Raw genomic sequence first — 24,199 nt, forward strand, 5'->3', positions numbered from 1 at the left:
CTGTATATGCAAGTAAATGGATGTTTGGTTCTTTATTACCATGAGTGACTATGTGTGTGAGTAACTATGGATGAGTGGAGTTGTGTAACAGGATGTATAGGTGTGTGAGTACATATGATGAGTGAGTACATGTATGAGTGACTGTATAGGACTGTTGGTAAATGAGTGGATGTGTATGTGGATCTTAGAATAACTGAATAGGTTGTTGTAACTGGTATTGGTATGTCCATTGTTTTGAACATTGTAGTTTCTATTTTTGAATGTGTGTATCAAAGGTTATATTAGGAGAAGAGGAGGTCTGCCACTATCACAAGGATGATGTCATCAGTGATGTCACTGACCATGTCATGAGTGATGTAATATGTGACGTCATCAGCAGTGCATTGCGGGCGCGCGAGTTATAGTTAGCTGAACTAACTATAACGGGGGAATTTCAATGGTTTTGTACGAGTGAAAAGTCCAGCTCACTATAAAGCACCTGAAACCTATGGGTTTTTCAGCTAATTTCTAAGGTTTTTTAAATGCTAATTCCTAACTGTAACGTGCCTGAAACCTATGGTTTTTTCTGTGAATTTCAAAGGTTTTTTAAATGCTAATTTCTAACTATGCCTACAGAGATAGGACATGTGAAGAAAGAAGAAAAAACGCACAAAGAAAAAAAGAAGTGCAGAAAGAAGCAACAGAAGTCCTCAAAGACTAAGAAAAGTGCAGGAAGAAGGATAACGTGCAGAAAGAACAAACAGAAGAGCAAAAAGAAGCCTTGTTGCAAAATCATCCTGTACCCTCAACTTTTTCAGACGGATACTGGTGGTAACGGAGTCTGACTAACCAGTCCTAGAGCCAGTGCGATGTTAAAAAACACTCAGAATACAGTGAAAATACCTACATACACTAGGGAACACTATGCGTTGGGGTTCCCCTGTGATCAGCATGACCTCCTCTGTAAGCCCCTAGTATATAATAGAGCAGGGGATTAAAACTACCTCTTAAAACGCGCCACAGGGCGTGATTGCACATGTCACCTCAGGCCCCGTCCCCTCACTTACCCACTGTGTAAACACGCCCTGTGGCAGTTTTAAGTTGGTAGATCAAGTCCCCTTAAATCCGGAGGATCCCTAGGGTCCAACTAGCCCACTAGGTACTTCCAGTAAGCGCCACAGAGCTGCGTTGCATAGAGGTGTAAAAAGGGGCGTGGTCTCAGACCACCTGTCTGCAACGCAGCTCCCTGGCGCACACTGGAGATACCTGTTGGGCTAGTTGGCCCTCAGGGACCCTCAGTATTGAAGGGGAATTAATTCCCCAACTTACAACTGGCCAGGGGGCGCGTTTGCAGAGTGCTGCAAGGTGGGGGCATGGCCTCCAGCGCGATGCCGGTCTTTTATTTATTTTATTAAGAAGGAGGGCTGTGTGGCCCCCCCTTTTCTAATTTACTGGCCCTGGGGACCCCATCCCCCAGGGCCTGCACCCTAATTTGTTTTGTTGAAAAAAATAAATTTGGCCCTCCCAAGGCCTTAATCGGCCCCGGGGACCCCAACCCCCAGGTCATGGCCTTTTTTAAATTTAAATTCTTTAGGAGGGGGGCTGCGTTGCCCCCTCCCCAGGCCACTTATGGCTCCGGGGACCCCATCCCCCGGGGCCGGCCTTTGTTTATTATTTTAAAAATATATATATATTTATAGACACACCTAGGACATGCTGGACAAACCGTATGTACCTATCATGACGATTTGCGTGATATTCATTAAAAGGAGACTATGCATAGAATGAATCCACATGGAATGCATTTACACCGCTAGTGAAGCTCTGACGTGTCTGACGCCCTACCGTGCCTAATACCGGCGCCCCCGCAGGTGGGTACTCTCCAAGTAGACGCCCTTGTCATTTATTTATACAAACATGGGTAGCTAATGACGGGCACATTTAATATACACGCACACCAAGCCATTCAAAGGGGATTCGACAAAAATGCGACCAAACTATGCAAGAAACCCCCCTCACAGTTAATAAAAAAACACATCCACCGCCGGATGTGTAATACTTTATATTTTACTCTCTGGAAAGGAGACGAACCTCACGAGAGAGTCACAGCGTGCTCCTGGCTGAGCCCAATGCTGTGTTACACCCACCAGTGCCCGCCGATTGCCTCACACATCTGTGTTGTATTCCACCAGCTAGTGCGTATGCTATGACACTCTCTAGCCCATGTGCACTGTAACACCACACCGTGAATATGTCATGCCACACTTGCCTTTGCACGGGTTATATTGCCCCATCTAACATGCCTTCCTCGATGTGTAGGTTATAACGCACAGCGCTATGCCATACATATTACAATCTGGGATCCATATCTTTGTCACAGTGCATATGCAACGTTATACTCCCCAGCACATATTTTATATTACAACTTTAGAGACTAGTTATGTTACACAACCACTGCCCTGTGCATATTACACTCCAAGGCGCATATCGCACAGCACGCGCTAGTGCCTGTGCTATCTCGCGCTCTCCAATGAATCTGTCATTGCGCACAATGTATTGCATATTATATTTCACGCCCCGGTTCATCTTATATCACACTTTTTGGTGCATAGTTTATACCATATACTATATCTAGTTTTCATTTTCAATCGTGCTCTCAGGACTATGTTCTATATAACACTGCGTCCACCTACCCTTTTCACGGGCATTACATTTTGCGATGGGGTGGAGGGTCAGGGGGTGTTTCTGCCAAGTGAGCCTGGAGTCAGTCACAAACGTCCTCTTCTTCCTGAATAAAAGTGAGATTATGCTGCATACTTGTTCATATTTTAAGTAGTTCGCACATACACACATTTTAAAAACATTAAAGTTCCTAATACCCACCTTCTCTGAACAGTTAGCTTGCTGCCCCATCCCCCTCCTCCCTATCCTCTGTTGTGTGAATCCATGGACTAGCCTCCTCCCATGCATGGTCTAATGTGCTGCCACTGCCCTCCATTTAGCATGATGTACCAGTCCATTCCTCCTGCCCTCCATTGCCCAATTCTATGGCCCATCATTGACCTCCTGCTTAGCCTCTGTGCTTATCTTGCTGCCCCTATTCTCCTTCCCCCTGCCCTCTGATGTCTTTGTGCATGCCCCTGCTCCATCCTTTTTGCCCACCATGTTCCATGGACCTGCTACTCCTATCTACTCTGAGTGTTCTGTTGAGCTGCCACTCCCCTCCCACCTGCCTAGCATTGTCAGATGACTGTAACCTGTCCCTGCCACCCTGCATGTCCACATGCCATGCCCCTATCCCCTTCCTCCTGTCCTCCATGGTCCATTTTACTGCCACACCCTTCTGGCCTCCCTGATCTGTTGTGCTGCAACTGCTCCTCCTGCCAGCCCCGCGCGGTCTGTTGTGAGAGCCCCTTCCCCTGAACTCTGTCTGTGCCCAGGTCCGGACCCTCCCTTCTATCCTCCATGGTCCTTTGTGCATGCCCCTACACCCTCCTTCTTGCCCATCATAGCCATTGTGCTGCCACTAACCCTCCCGCTTGCCATGCATGGTCTTCTGTGCTGCCATGGCCCCTCCCACCTTCCCTGTGTGGTCAGCAAGCTGCCCCTGACCCCCTCCCACCTTCCCTCCATGGTCTGTGTGTATGCCACCATAGTCTCATTGTCGCTCTCCATGGTGGGTCTTGTTTCTAGTGCCCATCCTGCCTGACCTCCATGGTCATCTTGCTGCTCCTGCCCTGCCACCTTGCCCCCAGCCCTCTGTTTCCATGTGCAGACTCCCTATTCCCTCCCTCCTAGCTTGTCTGTTCCATTGTAATGCCCCTGATCCGTCCCTCCTGCCCTTTATGGTCTGTTATGCTGCAGCTTTCTCTCCTGTCTGTCCATTATGGTCAGCTAGCTACCATTGCCTCTTTCCCATCTGTTCTCTGTTGTCCATGTGCATGGTCCTGTCCCCTCCCTATTGCTTTCTATGGATTGTTGTGCTGCACTCCCGTCCCGCATGCGCTGTGTGGTGTATTGTGCTGCTGCAAACCCTGATGCCTGCCCAGTAGGGTCAGTTTGGTGCTCCTCTCCATGTCCCTCCTGTTCTCTGTTATCCGAGTCCATGTCCCTACCCCAATTCCTCCTGCCTACCATGATTCAATGTACCATACTTGCGAACATTTTGAACTTGGTAAGAGGGAGATTTTGGAAAAAAAACCTGGGGTATTGATTTTCCCCTTTTGAGTTACATTGAAAAAGAGGAGATTGTAGACAGGAGACAGATCAAATAAAGCCCATTTGAGCTTAAAAACATTGGACGTTTCCTGGCTGAAACGGGTCTGTTGGCATGTATGGTTGTACTACCACTGCCTCTTCCTTCTGCCCACAATGGTCTATTACATTGCCACAGCCTCTCTTGCCAGTCCTTTTTGTTGGTTTGTTGCCCCTGCCCCCCTTTCCACTGCCCTCCATAGTCTCATGTGCTGCCACTGCCCTTCCTGCCTGCCCAGTGTGGTCAAATTGTTGCCTCTGCACTCTCCTACCTGCCTTCAATTTTCAGAGTCCGTGCCCCTGGCCTCTGCCTCTCAACAGTATCCCAATGAACAACTAGATTGCTAACATTCTATATTTATTACAAAAGTGTGGAACGCCTGATGTCATCTTGGTGTAATCAAAACTAATACCTAGAGTATTTCCTTTAGAAATTACATATATGAGAGGGTCTTATTTGCATCAAAATTATGGTTAGTGCTCTAAAAAACTAAAATGAGGACATATTTTCTGAGTTTTCAAATAGCGACAAAGAACTTTTAAATTATTTGTAATCTATGTTTTTTTTATCCAGTTGACCACTTGATTAAATGTTGCACCTTGGCGAGAGGATGTGGTGTTCCTTCCAGAGCTGCAGACTTTGCAACTGGGGAACCAGGTTGGAGTTTCTGCTTCAGCCCAACATTCTGTGATTGTGGTCAAATCACTTAATCTCCCCATGTCTACAACCAAAATGAATTTGATCTTGTGTGATGTAACCAATGCTCATGTAAAGCATTCCAATACCTGACAAGTCTGTACTATATAAAACTGCAAATACACAGAAAATAAGTGTTTTGCACACTTCTGTCATTGGGCTACATGTGGGCTACATCTGGGTGATATTTGTGCTGCATTTAGGCTCTTTTGTGTCTGGTGGCCATCTTGGGAGATTTATTTGTTATGAAGTTTCCTAATTTCCTCATTTACTGCAGTCTCCTCAGTAGGAAATGCTTTCAGTTTTTTACTTTGATTCCATCAAGAAGGTATTCAGATATGTCACACATTTGCCATGAATTCTGAAGGTTAGCACTCTAGTTGCTCATTAGATCACTGTAGTAAAGCTACTGCTCACCACGGAAGTCTGCTGCTGGAATTAAAAGTGCATGTTTCAGTCTGCATGTCAGAATTTGTTTATGAAATAGAAGAGGATTTGAGAAGTCAAAATGTGCCTTAATTTTTCTTTCTGCAGAACTAATAATTTCTATGGCAAAATGAACCCCCTCATTTTGTTCCTTTGTAAATTAAATGTTTCAAGTGTTACCACTTTATTCCAATCAAGATGGCTTCAGGTGTGCCATACTTTTGTCATAAGTAAGACTGTTAGCGCTCTAGTTGTTCGTTAGAACACTCTGGGACATTCTGTCATTGGGCTATACTTGGGCTACATCTGGGTGATATTTGGGCTACATTTGGGCTCTGGTGGCCATTTTGGGAGACTTGTGTGTTCTGATGTTTCCTAATTTCCTCATTTACTACAGTCTCCTCAGTAGGAAGTGCTTTCAGTTTACTTTGATTCCATCAAGAAGGCATTCAGATGTGTCACACATTTGCCATAAATTCTGAATGTTAGCACTCTAGTTGCTCATTAGATCACTGTAGTAAAGCTACTGCTCACCAGGGAAGTCTGCTGCTGGTATTGAAAGTGCATGTTTCAGTCTGCATGTCAGAATTTTTTAATGAAATAGAAGAGGATTTCAGAAGTCACTCAAAACGTGCCCTAATTTTTCTTTCTGCAGCACTAATCATACTTTCTATGGCAAAATGAACCCCCTCATTTTGTTCCTTTTTAAATTAAATGTTTTAAGAATTACCACTTTATTCCAACCAAGATGGCTTCAGGCGTGCCATATGTTTGTCATGAGTAGGACTGTTAGCGCTCTAGTTGTTCTTTAGAACACTCTGGGAAGCTGCAGTAGAACACAAAGGAATCAACTGACAGTCGCTGCCCTTGTTGGATGTACATGTTTTACTGAGAATGTCAGACTTCATTCTCACATGACTGAGAAAGATAATGTGAATTTACAGAAAATATAGTCTGTTAGCTTATAGATCACCTTCCAAACCTCTGTGGGAAAAGCATGGGAAAATAGTTCTCTCAAACATGATTTATGATATCACAGCAGAAGGCTTTTTCACATGGTAAAATCACCTTGGAACACACCACAATTCCTAAAATGAGCATGGTACCATCAACAAATGATTTATAATGTAACTAAAGTCTTAAAACCTTCTATTAACTGCAATGCTTTTTAATGAGGTGCTATCATGTATATTGGTCCCAAGATGGCTGCCAACACTTTTTGGATGAAGTGCTGACAGCCAATCAGATCTCACGATGAGATGTGTGGTTAGGCTCCGGCCAGATATGTGATTTTACTTTTGATTTTCTCAGGAACTACTGAACGGATTTACACCATTTAAGCAAAAGGCACATGCCTGACCTGAGGACTACCTCTTTGCCAAATTTCAAATAATTCTGTTCAGCCGTTCGGGCTGTACCTTCGACTAAAGGTCCTATGGGAAAATGCATGGGGAAAACACGTTTTGGGACCCCCCTTTTTTCTCAGCCCCCGCTTGACGAATCACCCCAGAGAATTTCAGGGTAGGAGCTGACCGGAGCGCCCCATTAGTTTTGAAAATTTCACGAAGATAAGTCATCCGGCGCCAAAGTTATTCAAAATAACATTTTCAGATTTCCTATGGGAACTCGGTCCTAACTATAACTTCTATAAACACGAAAAAGAACATGAATGGACAGGAGAGAAGTAAGAGTAGAAAGTAAAAGTGGAGCAAAAAATATGGCACGGCCATGGAGATGAACATCTGTAATGGAAACAAATTTGAACTTTCTGTGCAAAGTGCGTTAACTTACAAGTAACAGTTAAATACGGAGTAATACTTTATATTAGAGCAAGAGCATGGCAAATAGAAAATGCTTCACACAACTCATGCAGAGGTGATGGGCAAAGACCATGTTACAGAAACTTCGAGATGCGGAGGGTGGAACAATAATTCTATCAGTACCAGAAATCGCTTTGCACTTGTTGCTTCCCAATACACATTTACAGTTTGAGGCATATTGAGATAGTGATTTGACCTCAAACAAAGATGTTTGTTGGGTGATTATACTGGGATTAAAATCCAGTCTGTCTCCACGTACCAGTATCAGAAACATAGCTTTCTAGACAAAATCCTGGTCCTATTTTGATTTCTTCGGTGAAAACTGAAGCAGGGTAATGTAGTACACAATTTACTAATAAATGATAGCCTAATTAGAGTACTAAATCTTTATTAGACAAACCCACATATATTCCATCTCAAACGGTCAGTAAAAAAAAAAAAGTACACAACTTAACACAGATACGTACCAATGGTAACAGAATGTCATGGCTGACTATTGACTTCCAAGGGCAACTTTCACATACGTGCTTTCAAGCAAGAGGCAGAAGACTGGGGCACCTATGCTGGTCCTTCATAATCACTGCCATTAAAGACCCTTGTTTGGCTCAAGCTTTGGGGTCTTTATATTCCTTGATCGCTTGACAAAAGGAAAGGTTGTGCAGTTCCTTAGAGTGGGTACATCTTTCCAGAACACAACAAACCTGCACCGACTCAGTAATCCATAATGAACCTACTTCTTCCACTGAGGTCAAGGTCTGCATAAATTTACTCTCCAATTTTCCATTCCATGATCATCCCGGTCTCTAAGCCAACAATTCTTTCCCATAGATGCAGTGACAAATGTAAGTTTACATATAGCGTTATCCTGGTAAAAAGGAGGACGCTTGCATGCCAGCACAAATCTGGAGAAAGCCCTAATCTCGGTACTAAATGGTACTTTGGCCCAGGTCAAGTCCTATCAACTCAAGCAAAGTGGTAGTTACTCCTACTATGTCAGGAAAAGGTGCATGCACAGATTCAAAATACATTTACTACTACAGAAAGAGCACCAATAAGGTATACTCTAGTCTATCTCCAATTCAGACTTTACATCAGTGAAAAATAGTCCAGCATCATGTGTAGCCTAGATTCTAAAGCATACTCTCCTCCAAGCTCTTCAAAATGGCAGCGGGTGCACTGCTTCTGTCCAGCTTTAACCTCTTCAGCGCTGCGCGGATTCCCGCGCAGTGCTGAAAGATATGAGCGCGGGCGGGGCCATGACGGAACGGTTCCGTCATAAGCACAGCCCAACCGGCGTGCATGACGGAACCGTTCCGTCATCGGCATCGAAGAGGTTAAGTTGTGTACAAGTGCGGTGCACCTCAAAAAAAAAAGTCTTAATTTGATACAGATTTGAGAGCATTTGTTTAAAAAATATCTTCTAATTTCAGTAAAAATAAGTATCTGTTCCTAGCGCAGTTTGGTGAATAGTACACAGTATCTTACCCTACTGAAAACGTAAGATCCAAGAAAGCACAAATTAATCTTCCTAAAAAACAAAAACACCATCAAAAGATACATTTGTTCTATGTACAGAATGCAAATAAGCAGCCTTCAAAATAAAGTCTAATCCGTAATATCCCCAAGCTTCTCAAAACTAAACTTTTTCAAGTAAGAGGTTCCATGTGGAACTGTGAAAGCTACACGAGAGCTAGATTGAGTGTTTACATTTTCATTGGACATACTAGAGGTATCAATCAAATTCCAGCTCTTGCACAATGCAATTTTGGGACTTGTGATTGGCCTGCAAACTAATTAAGGCATCTCCAAACACATGTTCAAAAGCTTAATGTTCTTCAAATATGTATTATAACAAAAGAATCTCACTGTAGGCTTTCCGTCTCTAAACCATTTTTTATGGTTATTCTCTGGTTAGTTGCAATTTGGGTCACTGCTCCATTGCAAAGAGCTAAATCCTAGAAACTTTGAAGATGTGTCTTCTCCCTAAAAGTTCTCTATTGTTGGGCTCTATTGCTGGTTCTTCACTTGTTGATCAAAGGATAAATTGCGGTTCATGGACATTACATCACCTATAAATTCGTATTAAGACTGTCATTTCAAAATAAACTGTGCTGCGTTACTTCCCTGCCGCATTGAATCAACACAGTCAAATGCATGGCACTCAGGAAAGTGAATTGCAATAATACTGTGACATCAGTTTAATGCTGTAAATATTACTGCATTTCTAAATTACAGTGGTGGTGCATACACACAAATGCATATGTCACTACAAAAGACGTACCAAGGAAGTCAATCTCCCATAATCAATTCTTTATTTCAGAAAATCTAACCAACAAAGTACACATCGGTTTAACAAAAGTCACAAGTTTTGGTAGGTGATACAAATTCAGACTAGCTTTTCAAACATGACTCAGTGGATGCCTGACATCACTTGCGCACGTCTTAGATAAGGCTCCTAGGATTTAATAGGTACAGATAAAATCTCGCTAGCTTACAGATTAGTCATTACTCGACCCACTTAATATAACTTACAAATCAAAAAATAGTAAGCAAAAAAGTTCTCGAACAGAAGTAAATGGCACAATCAAGCTAACAGTTATCACATCAATACAATAAGCATGAGGTCTATCTATATTAAACCTGCTTAAATTTATGGTTTAAACACAATTTAAAACTCAATCTGAACACTTACTTGAAGTTTTACAAGTATATTATGGACAGAATTGTTACTAGAACGGAAAATCTTCGCAGGGTTTCCCCATTTATCAGTTTTCACAACATAGTTTTTTTTTTAAAAATATAGATACAGTTCAACACATCGGAGTGCATATCCTTTACGATATGGAAATGTTGACTTGCCAGTCCATTAAAACAGAGTGAAAAAATTGATATTTTTTTTAAAAACAACGTGCATTAAGTCACACATCATGCTATGTAAGAATTTAACATTCCAGTTACTGTAAATAGTCATGATTATTATTGCAACAGGAAGGTTTTCGTTAACAGGTCAACAAATGAATAACATTTCAAAACTATTTAAAATCTTTATTCTTTCTTTGCCAAGTAGTAATTTGTGGCAAAAATTTAAACCAAGCATATAAATATCACTATAATGAACAGATGTAAAAAGACCATGAACTTAAAATGCAGTACAAAAACATGTCACTCATTTAATGAGTGTCGGAGTCCTCAGTTCAACTCTTTTTCTCAGCAAGAGGACTTTTCGATTCAGCATCACTGCCTGCCGTTGATGTGCCAGCTGAATTGACTGGCGCAGCAGAAGATGGTCCGCCAGTGCTTTCGTGTCCTTGTATTTTATCTAGCCTGTAACTAGTCAGCATCTCTTCCAGAAGTTGACGGTAGTTTCCCCTATGATTAACTCTCAGTTCTCTGAGAGCTTCCAAAAGTGTCCCTCGCACTCCATTTTTCTCTGCTCCGCTTGGGTCCTTTTGAGATTGAAGATCCCGGTGTAAGTAAATGCACTTTGATAGCCTCACAAAGATTAACAAACTTCAAAGAACACTGCATTACAATATCATGTACAATTTTAAAAGCTCAAATCGGCTTAATAAACACTGGTAAATGTAAACAAGTATGCAATCTCCTAGTGCATTGAAAGACTTAGCCGAGTTCTGAAAAACTATCCTCAAATAACTTGGTCATACATGGCGATATAAAAACTCAAAGACTTAAAATACCAAACATACACACTGTTTATCATGCTATTTCCAGACTGCGAAAAGATCAGGATATGACCTACAGCGACATCTGAGGGTTTCTGTATGAAGCTTTGGACAAAACTAAAGACATCAGGCTACTCTGTTCACAGATCCCTTACTAGAACTTAGTTTCTTTACACGGACGTAGCCTGGTAAATTAACAAAAAAAATAAACCGGTAAATCCACAGAACACTGTGGACAAGTGGGGGAGCACATTAACAGGCCATACCTAAAATCCTGTGGACACAGGCCTCTGTCCACGGCCTAAAAACGTGCCGCAAGTCGGGTGGAACGACCTTGTGTGGAGAGCCTGTAGCCACAACTATAGGCTACTACGTGTAGCAGGTTAAAGAGGACGGTGTCCAGGCTTGCTCCAAGAGTCCACTGTGCACAGCCAAAGAGAATGTGCAGCTGAGTTTGTTGGGAGGATGCTGTGCGAAAGACCTGGTCATAACTCAGCCACTGCCCTGAATGAATACATTAGTTGCTTTAGCTGAGATGGTGGCCTATCACTAAAAACCCTCAAAATATTTGATACCTTTGCTTCTCCAGCTAATGCCACTCCCCATACACAACACCATCTGGATATCTTTATTTACACTATACAAACATATGACATTACTGTAAAAATGAGCCCAGCCCAAAAACATGTTAAATACTAACATAATCACACTTTGATTTAAGACATAAAAATAGTCTAATTCCATGCTATTGAGATGTGCAGAGTATGCTACACTATTACAAATTAGTAATAAATGTAAGTTTATTGATACAGCGCAATAGAGAACCCAGCATAAGTAACTAAATACGTTTACAGCTGCCTGGCTGATGGATTCCATGTTACAATCACTTCAGAGAAAAACCATTGGGTAATACTACGATGGACCATTTAATTAGATTTTATAATACTATAGAGTTTAAAGCCACCTATGCATGGCTTCAGATAAAAAAAATAATATTTAAGAACACAACTGAAACCACACTCAATGATAAACTGCATATTACACATAGGTAACAAACAGATACACTTCTACCGATGGCAACACAAATTAACACCTCCAATTGTTTGTTACTTGAACTAGTGTAGTAAAATACAGACTCACTCATTAGTACAGAGAAAACTTAATTTATAATTTTAATACGTTAGTGCCAATCAACTGACTTAGGACAACACTCCTTCAATACCTCACCTTCCATTCAATTGAAGAATCACTCTACAAACTAGGGGCAAACGTTTGACATTTTAAAAACTGATTTAACCCGTTTATACTCGGTTTAGGAATAAATATCGGTTTATAAATTCTGCACATGTAAAAACGGCGTCACAAACTGTACAGGCAGATTCAATGAGTATTATGCCATGTATTTCCAATTTTAGGGAAGGAACTGGCATCGTTAACCACTCGAGGTTTTTCCTCTTGCGAGTCACGGCCTCTCTCTAACCATTAATGGTATTAGGGTAATACATGCTGCTGCATGCATAGATTCTGTATTTTACTTTTACATAAGGTCTAATTTTCTATTACAAATATTTAGGCTTTGCTTAATATTGCTTAATAAATCTGCCCAAAACTCACTAAACAAATAGCGCTTCTGGCTACGTTTCTGATGCCAAATTTCATGGCAAGACATACACGAGGAGAAGAAAAAAATAAGCATTGGCAAAGTCAAAAGGTCTCGTCTTTGCCAATGCCTTCAAGCCGTGCTGTACAGCATCGGCATGATACTCTGCAGTATGGGTAAAGGGTAACAGATCAAACAAAAAATGCGCGATGATGCAGCTCTGTCATTTTGTAGGTGCACACTATTGGATTCGTAATTTAATAAAAAAATTAAAATAATAAAAAGCACTTTCAAGGCACAGAGGCAAGCTCTCTGCAAAAAAATAGACTGTTGGTGGTGGTGGTGGCGGCGGCGGCGGCAGGAGACATAAATGGGAGTGTGTGGGTGTGTGGGAGAGTACGGCAGGGGTGGGGCAACAAGGGGAGGTGTGAGGGTGAGGCAGCAATGGAAGGAGGGTAGGTGTGAGGATGGGCAGCAACAGTAGAAGAGCTGGTGGCAAGCAACACTCGACAGAGAAGCATACAATTGAGATAGCAATGTTAGGGGGTGGGTGGGAGCAGCACACGAGGGCTAACGCAACAACGAGGGGGCAGGGAGAAGGGCAAGTGAGAGCAACATGGAGTGCCGCAGGGGAAGGAAAGTACACTAAGTAGACAGCTGAAAAACACATGCAGTCTCATGAAGTGCTTAACCAAAAAGAAAAAAAAAAAACTGTGCCTGCAAAGTAGGCAGTGGAAGGACACAAGCAATAAGGATATGCTCCCGGGGAGTGACACAAGAAGTCCCCACAAGCTAACAAACTGAAAGCAAGTAAATGAGTGACAGACTACAGTGATAAGCTCACTGTAAGTGGACAATTGGTCTTTTCAAAGGACAGAGATCTTGTGCAATCTGGTAGGCAAGACATTAAAAGGGATGGGTTAGAAAAAAAAAAAAACATTATCCATATTAAATTAGAAGAATTGCTCTTTGCAGCAGCAGAAACTGCTGAATGGAATTACACCAAATCTGGAATCAAAGAAGAACATTCCTCAAAGTGTGTAGTTGGTGTGGTGAAAATCTGTACATTAGGCTTTCAGATGTTTACTATACAAAAAAGTCTAGAGTGAGCTTCAGAGAGTTAATTACAGCGCTGTCCTGCCAGTTATTGATTCAGAATGTGTGTTGTTTGGCAGATATGGACAAAAGATAGCAAACAGTACGTTTAATGGACTACATATGCTTTCAATTTCATGCCGATCGGTTAAAGGGGATAGGGGCAATGGGGGAGGGGCCGCGCAAATCTCCATTTGCTAATAACTTTGGAACAGTTTGACAAATCCAGACAATGTTAAAGCAGAAATTGAGAAGTTTGTCTTGATGCCCATGATCATTCCACATTGTTGTTTCAATGTTTGTTGGCTTTCCATCACCTTACATTCTTGTAGTTTCTGTATGTCATCTTCAGTTTTTCTACAAGACTTTCCATAATGTTTTCTTAATTCCTTGAAACACTTAATTGGTGCATTGCTTGCAATACATAGTTCGTTCACTTGCACCTTATTGCAATCAAAATCCTCAATCATATCACCCTGTTGCAAAATTAAAAATGCTGGCGCACTTTGAAGAAAACATTAAAAGGCCAAGACCTAAAGGACGATTGACTATTCCTCCACAAGGGCACCATCTGGATTTCTTGTGCAAATTGCTGTCCCCCATCTGTATTTGTTACAATATTTCTTTCCTTAGCTAGGTCACCATCTCTATTTGAGCATTTGAGTTCCATTTCAATTCATTCATTCAGTGTAAGAGTATTGTTTAGTTAGAAGCCTAAAAGAAAAACGCTTTGGTGCTGTGCATGATAAGTAACCATATTTTGGTAGCTCTGCACCTCCTGTCCCATGAGGACTGTTTATGTTATCAGTTCAGAACATTTACACCCACTGTCAGTGTAGCTACGTTACACGAAGATCTTGTGGGTCAGAAGCGCGACAGACAAAGGGCTAGGAGAAATTAAATATTTACAAATCTGCCTGGGTGATCTTTGTTGAGGCTATCCGATATAACATTCTGATAATGGGTTGTCTATACATTACCCACAATAACTGAACAGTTGGGACCTTGGGTATGTCTATTACAGTTTACCGATGCCAGCAATGTGGCAGATCTCTCCAGCTATTGACTGATAGTTTGGAAGTATGATGTTGGCAGAGATGGATTGATATTTGGTTATGTATGGTATAAAGTAGGATAACAGGAGCTCTGTTATGACAGACTAAGACAGTACACTGTCCTGCTAATGTGTGTTTTATATGCAGCCTGCACTGTTTACAGTCATCTGTGCTAACCCATAGTTGCTTAGTTCCTTTGGTAGGGCAATTAGCATGTTTGAATGTTTTGGTGCCAGTCCTGATTAGAAGAGTGTAAGTCTTCCAAGATGCAGCAAACCATATTTGGTTTGAATGTCCATGCTGCTTAGCAGGTTACCAATGTATTACTTTAATGCATTGGCCAAGTTTGAATCTGTGCTGTTGTGTTTGAAGGTTAACAGGATCAAAAGCTATTGTTAAGCCCAGCAGTAGCAGTGCAGGAGGATTATATTGGTCAAGAGCATCTACGACAACTTTGACGAAGATAACCAACACACTGAACCCTCCCACCAACCACCCCGACACCCTGAAGCCAGCGATCGACAACTAGACAGCCCTCATCACCGAAGGCACACTGAAGACTAAGAAGTCAAACCAATCCAGGGTCCCCCACAGACCCCTGCCCCCACCACATTTTCAACAGAGCCGCCAACACCATCGCACCCATGCTCTGCCACACCATCAACCGCACCCCGGCAACGGCCTCATTCCCCGACGACTGGAAACACGTGGAGATCAACCCCCTCCTGAAGAAACCCTCGCCGGACCCCACCAACCTCAAAAACTACAGACCCATCTCCCTGCTCTCGTTCCCAGCTAAAGTAATCGAGAAAGCCATCAACAGCCAACTCTCCACATTCATTCATCGAAGAGCACAACATCCTCGACTCCTCCCAATCCGGCTTCAGAAAAAAACAGTACGGAAAACGCCCTTCTCGCCGCAACAGACTCCATCCGCACCTTGCTGGTCAAAGGAGAAACAGTAGCCCTCGTCCTCCTCGATCTCTCAGCGGCGTTAGACAGTCTCCTACCGCACCCTAGTACGCAGACTCCACGACGCAGGGATCCAAGACAAGGCCCTGGATCCGCTCCTTCCTCTCCGGCAGAGGGTCAGACTCTCTCCCACCAACCCCATATCCTCTCGGACCCTACACTTACCACATGCGGAGTCCCCCAGGGGTCCTCCCTCAGCCCTGCGCTCATCAACGTCTACATGGCTCCGCTCGCCCCCATCGTCAGAACATACGGACTCAACATTGTGTCATACTCAGAGGACACCCAACTCATCCTCTCCCTATCCAACAAACCCAACACCGCCAGACACAACTTTCGAGAAGGCATGGAAGCCGTTGCCAAATGGATGAAAAACAGCTGCCTACAACTATACGCCAACAAAATGGAAGTACTCATCATGGGCCCAAACCCCGACGCCTGGAACGACACCTGATGGCCCCCCACCCTCAGAAGCCCGCCCACCCCCATGGAACACGCACGCATCCTGTGAATCATCCTGAACTCAGAGCTCAAAATGGACCGCCAGATCAACTCAGTCTCATCCTCCTGCTTCCACAATCTCCGTCTCCTAAGTAAGACCTTCATATGGATCCCCCTCTAACAGAAAGACCGTCACTCACGCCCTGGTCCCCAGCAGGCTCGACTATGGCAAAGCACTATGCTGGAATAAACAACAAGCATTTGCAATGCAATAGGTCTCGCAATTACGCAAGTTTAAGCTATTGGCATTGTAAATGACTCCGCCTTTTATTTATGTTTTAAAAACAAAAATAAAAAGCATTGTTATTTCCATTGTTAATAGCTCAAACTCGCGTAAATGCGAGACCTATTGCATTGCAAATGCTTGATAAGACGAGCACCTGAAAAGGGCATATCTGATATCCGAGATGCAGGCAACAAACCTCTTCTGTGAGCCCGGAAAATGAGGACACAGCTGAATCCTCGTCAGGGGTACTAAGCGCTATATCATGCAATTAAGATATAGCAGGACAATACTGGAACCCTCGACCGCATGTGTCAGAGGGGGGCCCATCCTGATCTTAAATCTGAAGTCTGACGGCGTCACAGCCCCTGCTGCAGCGCCCAGTGTCTAACAGCACTGCGGCAGCCATGAAGCGCTGTAAATGAATGGACAGAAGAAACGCTCTAGCCTTTAAATCCTGTGCAAATAAAATATCCACCAAATGCAACAACCAACTCGATCCAGTAAATTAAATATCTTACTTTTTTTCCTCCGAAATTCGTTTGTTATAAAACTGTTTGCAGTAGTGCCTGTGGGGGCTGGGGGCACAGATCATATTCGCGGACTACGGACTGTCAGAGACCCAGAGCAATGGGGGTCATGGAGAGTAGGAGCGCTATCAGAAGATCAAAGAACAAGCTGCTGGGAGAGGGAATGGGAGGAGGACGGGCAGGGTGGACGCAACAAGCAGACTGTCTGGAAGCTGCAGGCAGAGAGCTTTGTGACTGAACCGAGCTCTTCACCCTATAAGTATTTAGTTATGCAGCACAATATCCTTACTGCAACAACATTAACTGTTGCATGGCTAAACACTTATAATGTCTCAAAGGCGAGATCTATTGGCTATGCCAATGCTTGTTCTTTCTCTTGCTCTTATCTTAGTCTGTTGCAACCTCAGACCAAATTGGCCCCTGCATCTCAACCACACGCCTCTGAGCTGTGCTATATTGTAGTGAATAAACAAAGCAAGTGAACACCCACTGGGAGAAATTTCCGTAACATTCTGCACTTGAACTAGGGGTGGGCAAACAATTCTGTTCCGCAAGCGGAGTTTTGCCGTTTTTTTCTCGCGCAAAAGAGAGAGAAATTGCATGCTAGACCACCTCCCGGAGAGATTTCTAAACGCGGGCGGTCGCGGCAGGTTGCTACCGCTCGCGTGGAGAAAGCTGCCGCTCGTGTTGAGGAAGCTGTAATTCGTGTAGAAAATCTACTCAAGATTCAGATAGAAGCAGTACCCTCTGATGCTACGCATGATGCTGTTCATGCTATTTTACAACGCAGGAGAAACTCCTGGTGCTAAAAATCAGCGCAAATAGCACGACGTAGCACACTCCGCTGCTCGCAGAACTCCGCGTAGCGAGGCAGAGTTTTTCGACACTTCGCTGAGCTCTGCATAGTGCGATTCAGCAAACTCCGCCCAGGCCTAACTTGAACCTTGACTGGAGGGTTCAAATCCTGCCTTCTTCCACTGAACCAACAGCTATGTATTTGTGGGCAGCTCACTGTATCTTTCTGTGCCTCAAGTTGGACTAATGTCTGGAATTTCATAAAAAGTAAAACAAAATAAAGAAAACTGTACAACTATGCCTCGTAAAAAACTAACATAACACGAAATTGTCGCAGCACTAGTTAGCGCACTGCACTGACTGCTTCCGAATGTCCCTCACACTACATCCTGGTTTATACAATCTATTGTGCTACTGTTGTTGGTACAAGACCTCATGTCTGAGATGCTGTTCCTGCTGCAATAAAAATGTACGCTTTAAAGTTCTTGGCTGCTTCTAGGTGCAATGTCTGATCTGTCGCAAATACCTAAAATAAAACTATTGCTGTCACGTTGTGCCAGGGTGTGGCTAAATACCCCAAGGTTGTGCTCATCACCACAGTGACACTAGCACTAAGGTGCTGCACAATTTGCCAGGGGTGCCACTCAAAGATCCCATAGGGCCTGTTAAATGAGCAAAAGGTGGCACTCAAAGATCCCATAGGGCCTGTTAAATGAGCAAGGGGTGGCACTCAACAAGTCATGATTCCATCCAATATTGTAGGGTAAATTCCTTGCCAAGTCTCCCAGGTCCATGCATGAGTGATGTCTTTTGGCTTTGAATTGTGGGACTTGTAGTATTGTTTATTCCATTATAAAACAGAACTACAAGTCCCAGAATTCCAAGCCAGAAAACATGGACTGGTGCAGCGCATGGACCTGAGAAACTTGGCAGCTATGGGGGTATCACCCAATGCACCACAGTGCTACATAGTATGGAGGTGCTAAGGAGAAGCTTACAGAGCATTCCTGCACTTTTGACGCCTACAACTGAGCCATTCAGGGGGCAAGGAGGAGCATCTCTTGAACAGTCCTTGGGGATTACAAGTGATGCATCTCAATGCCAGACACTAAAGCACAACATTTGCACATCAACACCACTCATGACTAACAATCCCCTCAAAAACATGAAGACACAATGCACACTCAGCACCCAGCAACAAACCAGGGGTACAACAGGCCTCTCACATCACTGGATACTTACATTAACTCAGCACATAAGATTCGATACTCCAGAGATCAGAATATATGGTCTGCAATAATTATTGCCTATTACAAGTTTAACCCTGCAAAATGCGGCATAACATGCAGATTCTAGGGCATAAGGTGAGCCCATGGGTCCAACTGAGCGAAGCCGGGATGGTATTTGAAAGGGGTGAGGGGGTGGAGTGCAGCAGCAGACAAAAGAAACCCACACAGCATGAAGCGTGACACACATGTACCTAAAGTGCCCACACAGACAAAAACACAGTACAATGCCTGGTTGAGTGCGGGGGAAGCACTGCTGGAGTGAAAGCTCGGCGAAAGGGAATCGCGCACCCCCTGGTGACGCCTACAAGCAGGAAGAAGGGATCGCAAGATAGCCCGCACAAAGGCCGGGCGCCGATGCGTTGTGGCTAGGAAGGTTAAAGAAAGGAGAGTGCAGCGGGAGAGAAGCATGACTGATGGTGCCCGCAAGTTAAGGCCCTGCAGCCTATGCTGACCCTCCTGCAAGAGGCGAGAGGCCTCCCCCGTACATGAAGTGCCCACGTGGGTAGGTAAAAGGATGGCACCGATAGTGAAGCAGGCTAAGGGCACACCAGCGTGGTAAGTGGAAGTGGATAGAAAGCACGCTGCCTGTTAGTCTGTAGCACACCCCCGGTGTGGCCCAAAGTACTGTTAATAAAGCGTAGCGCAATTGGGTTGGGAGGAGGCCCAGAGTGGAGACCTCGGCTTGAGGAGCCTGAAAATGAAGAAACTCTGGGACAGCCATGCCACCATGGACACATCCGTGCCCTCGTCATCACTTACCTGCTTGCTCTGGGCTGTGCAGTGCTGGTAAGAGAAGGGGGCGATATGGCGTGTGCCATTCCGCTGTCCGTGAGTGCTGCTGGGTGTTGATGTGGCATTCAGCCAGCAGTAAAACTGGGCCTGCACTGGCCAGGGGCTACTCAGGGCTGCATCTGCACCAAATGCCCCCAGCAATCTGCCATTTATTCGCGTTTGTGTCTGGGACTGATCAATCGCTGCATCCACACAGGGGGAGGCTGTGCGGCCGGGAACCCCCCTCTCCGTCCCACATGAGGAACAACACCCGGGACCACTGGATAGCTTGAGGCTGGCGGACTGTCCCGACCCCCTCCCGCAGGTAAGGCCGGGGGAAGCGGCGCCGAGGATCCTGTCTGTGGTCGGCGGGAGGAGAGCAGCCCGGGTCAGGGGCAGGAGAAGCGGAGGGCGTGGGAGAGGGAGTATGAAGACACGGAGGGGAGATGTAAGGCGAGGGCGTGGGGGAGGAGGCAGATGTGGAGAGAGGGAGCAGTCAGGGCAAGGAGAGGTGAATGTACGCACAGGCAGGGAAAGGGGGACGTGAAAGGGAGGAAGAGAGGGGAAGAAATGAAAGTGCAAGAAAACAAGAGAGAGAAGAGGAGGAAGACGAAGAAGGAAGGGAAGGCGAGTGAGAGCAGGGGAAGGGCGGTAAGGAAAGGTAGTGCCTAAGAGGTAAGCAGAGATAGGAAAGAAGTAGGGGTGAATGCAATAAAACGAAGAAGGACATGAGCTTCAGGATGCGAGGGGGGCAGAGAGAGAACAAGCTTTCGCCACTTTCCTCGGCCACGAAAGTGAAAGTGATCGCGCTGCCGAGGAAAGACACATGGCGCTGCGCGCGTGCACGTTCACGTGCACTGAAGCTTTAGGCCACGGCAGCACTTTGAAAATCCCAACTATAAAATGTCTCTCCGAGCCAGCGCAAGCGCTGGGGCTCAGCGAGACCTAAAAACCTCACCCACAAGCTACAGAACATCCAAAACGCCACAAGACTTGTCCTCAACCTGCCAAGACACTGCCACATCTCCCAGCACCTGCGCACACTCCACTGGCTCCCCATCGAAGCTAGAGTCACCTTCAAGATGCTCAACGCTCACAAGGCCCTCCAGGACACCGGACCAGCATACCTGAACCGCCGACTCAAATTCCACGCACCCCAAAGGACCCTACGATCAGCCCAGCTCTCCTACGCTGTGGTCTCCCGCACCAGAAAGACCAGATCAAGCTGTCACTCCTTCTCCTTCCTCGAACGCCCTCCCTCTCCACCTCAGACAGACATCTCTCCCCATCTTCACAAGAAACCTCAAAACCTGGCTCTTCGGCAGACCCCCTCCTTGATGGACTGGAACCTGCAAAACACCCCTCCCTCAGCGCCTTGAGACCCGCACGGGTGAGTAATCGCGCTTAACAAACACCTGATTGAGGGTTAGTTTTAAGTCATCAGATAGTTAATGCAGACTGCATACCTCTACCTGGCTGGAATTCACATTGTTTATCCAAAAGTTAACTTAAACAAAGTTAGAGAAATCACTTTTTCAATTAACCTATCCAGCAGTAGGGCAATTTGATATTGGCACCTGCAATAGGCAGGGATAGATGGATCAAGATTATTTTTGATAATTTGAAGTAGGTTGCCTTCACAGCTGGTGCGAAAGATCCCTGATCTAATTAATCAAAATAATGCTAGCCAATGATCCAGCACATTCAGGAGGATGTTTTTGAACAGTTTTGCATGAACAGGCTCTGTTGGTATTCCAGCAGGGTTGCTTAGGTTTGATGAGCTTTTGAAATTCTTTGTTGGCAGGCATTATGAAAGAGGTAATATGGGAGGTTTTTTTATTTTAGAGAAATTGTCCCTTGAACCTGGAAAGGCTAGTGCATTGTACAACCGGTAAAAGTTCAATTTGGCTGTTGAACACGTTCAACAATACACAAAAGTGCAATGCTTATCCTCCTCAGGAGACAAATACAATCCTTGTTCTGCTTTACTGCTGCACAGGTTGAACTGGAAAGAATAACGGCAGTGGATCCAACTAGTAAGAGATGTGTACACCATTGGATGGCACTTCTCAGCATGAGATGTGTGAAACATTTTCAACAAATAAAAGCCAGACGGGGGAGAAGAGACAGCACAAGTATTCAGGAATGGCCTCTGCATGTGCTCTTATCCAGACTCATAAGGTGTTTCCCCATTGTATTTACTGGCTTGTACTGGTCCTCTGGTCAATGCCTGACCTTTAAGTTATTTATTTAACTGAAATTGAGTTTTTGTGCAAAACTGAGACACCACAACAGGGCCACCTGTATTTTTTGTGATATGGGATTCCTTTGAGTGTGTATTTATGGAATAAGACTTGAAGGCACCTTGGAGCTTGCAGTGATATACTTCAGTAATACAAAACATTGTGGACAGTTCCATAAGAGATCGCATGCTATGGCAGTTTCTGTATCATTACGGTATACAAGCCTTTGACCAAATACCACAAGGTAAGTAAAGATATCCATGGTGGGGAGGATATTCACATAGCACAGCAAGCATGGTGGCCTGTCCACAAAGAACTAAACTTTCACCAGACTTCTGGTGAGGAAGTCTTGTGAAGCCAAGATTAAAATGCCACCATGCTTACTAAGGAGATCTTTTAATGTCTACCATGAAAGAAAATTGAATGGATAAGAACAAGATAGACTACTGAGAACCCAAACACTCAGGAAAATCCTAAGCCAATCAGGTGACACAGAATGGACTAGAAGCAGGTCAAGGAGCCAAGTGGAGAATGAACTCCTGGCTGCTTGAACAGTTCACAAGTTCCAAATTGATTAAGTTTGATAAAATTCAGAGTGGGCAAAAACCTGTAAATAGTGCAAAGAGGACTAGACATTGTGAGAAGGGATTGTTTGGGCTCTAGCAAGGAGAGCCCAGGCTTCAAAAGTAACAATTGTTAAAATGATAAATGCAATTAGGTAATCCAAGTTTATGGCTGTTGACATCGTATGAGTCTTTGTAGCAGGAGGTTTAAAGTACCAGCTATTGAAAGACTGCAACATTCAATACAAAATGAATTGAAGAAAAACAAAATGCATCCCTACAGGGATGTGGAATTGCTAACACCCACCCTTGGATGTACTTTTTGGGGTTTAGGGAAACTAGATTTTAGTTGTTTTTTTTGTCCACTGGACAACAGACTCAACACCATGCAGTACAACCCCTTTGACTGCCAAATTACAGTACCACACTATGCCTCTGTGAAAGAGGGTTGTCTACAACGGAGGCAAGATTTTTATCTATATATACGCAAGTTGTTCATACCTGAATATGACTCACTACTAGAAGGCTTATGTTACTTACCCTGTAAGCATCTGTTCTTGGCATGCTGAGCTGTAGATTCACATGCTTTGCAGACTCATGCCATCTAGTGTTGGGTCTGGATGTTTGCAAGTTGTTTTTCTTCGAAGTCTTCTCCAGTCACGAGGGACGGTGACTGCTCCTTTCTGTGACAGTGCACATGGGCATCAACTCCACTGTTAGATTGCTTTCCCGCAAGAGGGAGAGAATGGAGTAAGCGTAGTAGGAGATGCATGTGCAATGTAAGTAATAAGAACAGCAACAACCATAGGTGTCCGGGGAGGAGTGAGGACGCATGCCAAGAACCGATGCTTACAGAGTTAGTAAGATCATCCGTTCGAGGCAGGTGCGATTTACTTATAATGTGTAGCAGTATCCTCCAAAAGCAGTAGCTAATGAGTGGGTGTTGCAGTTGTTTGAATAAGTGTTTTTACCACTGCTTGTCCAACATTGGCTTGTTGACGTGCCAATACATCCACACAATGTTTGGTAAATGTGTGTGGTGTAGACCATGTAGCTGCTTTACAAATGTCAGCTATAGGTAGGTTACTCAAGAAGGCCCTAGATGCTCCTATTTTACGAGTAATATGTGCTCTGGGAGGTATAGAGTTCTTTTAGCTTTAATATAGCATTTTTGAATACATTTAACAATCCATCTCGAAATGCCAGATACAGAGCTGGGTTTTCCTTTATGAGGAGAAGCAATAAACAGTTTTTGAAAATCTTTTGTTCTATCAATATAATACACTAATGTTCTTTTGACATCATGCGTATGTAGTGCCCTTTCTGCTACTGAATCAGGTTGAGGGGAAAAAAAAAAAAAAAACAGATAACTGAATCGATTGGTTAAAATGAAAAGCAGAGACTACTTTTGGAAGTAACTTTCGGTTAGTTTGAAGAACCACTCTGTCTTAATGGATTGGAAGAATGGTCCTTCTAAAGTGAGTGCCTGAAGCTCACTTAAACGTCTTAGTTAAGTGATAGAATCAAGAAAGCAACTTTCCAAGAAAGAAATTGCAGTGGACAATTGTACAATGGTTCAAAAGGTGCACCCAAACATCTTGTAAGAATAATATTAGGTCCCATGCAGGTGCACTTTTGTTGGTATTACTCTTAAGGCCTTCCATAAAGGCTTTAACAACTGGTACTTTTAATAGAAATAACTG

At 44.0% G+C, this 24,199-nt stretch overlaps 1 protein-coding gene across 2 annotated transcripts in view; it reads right to left on the reverse strand.

Moving 5' to 3' along the window:
• The window catches only part of PPM1B (protein phosphatase, Mg2+/Mn2+ dependent 1B), a 201,743-nt gene that overhangs the window by 36,891 nt on the left and 140,653 nt on the right, over positions 1–24,199 (reverse strand). The window contains exon 6 of one of the 2 annotated variants that reach the window (XM_085612778.1): positions 9,474–10,622. The exons of the other annotated variant lie outside the window; for it this stretch is intronic. Within the exon in view, the coding sequence (XP_085468904.1) occupies positions 10,371–10,622 (252 nt within the window). The 3' untranslated portion in view covers positions 9,474–10,370. Of the gene's footprint in view, positions 1–9,473; positions 10,623–24,199 lie in introns of those variants that run through there. 2 annotated transcript variants of the gene reach the window in all.

Source organism: Triturus cristatus, chromosome 6, assembly GCF_964204655.1.
Source record: "Triturus cristatus chromosome 6, aTriCri1.1, whole genome shotgun sequence".
Taxonomy (NCBI): Eukaryota; Metazoa; Chordata; class Amphibia; order Caudata; family Salamandridae; genus Triturus; species Triturus cristatus.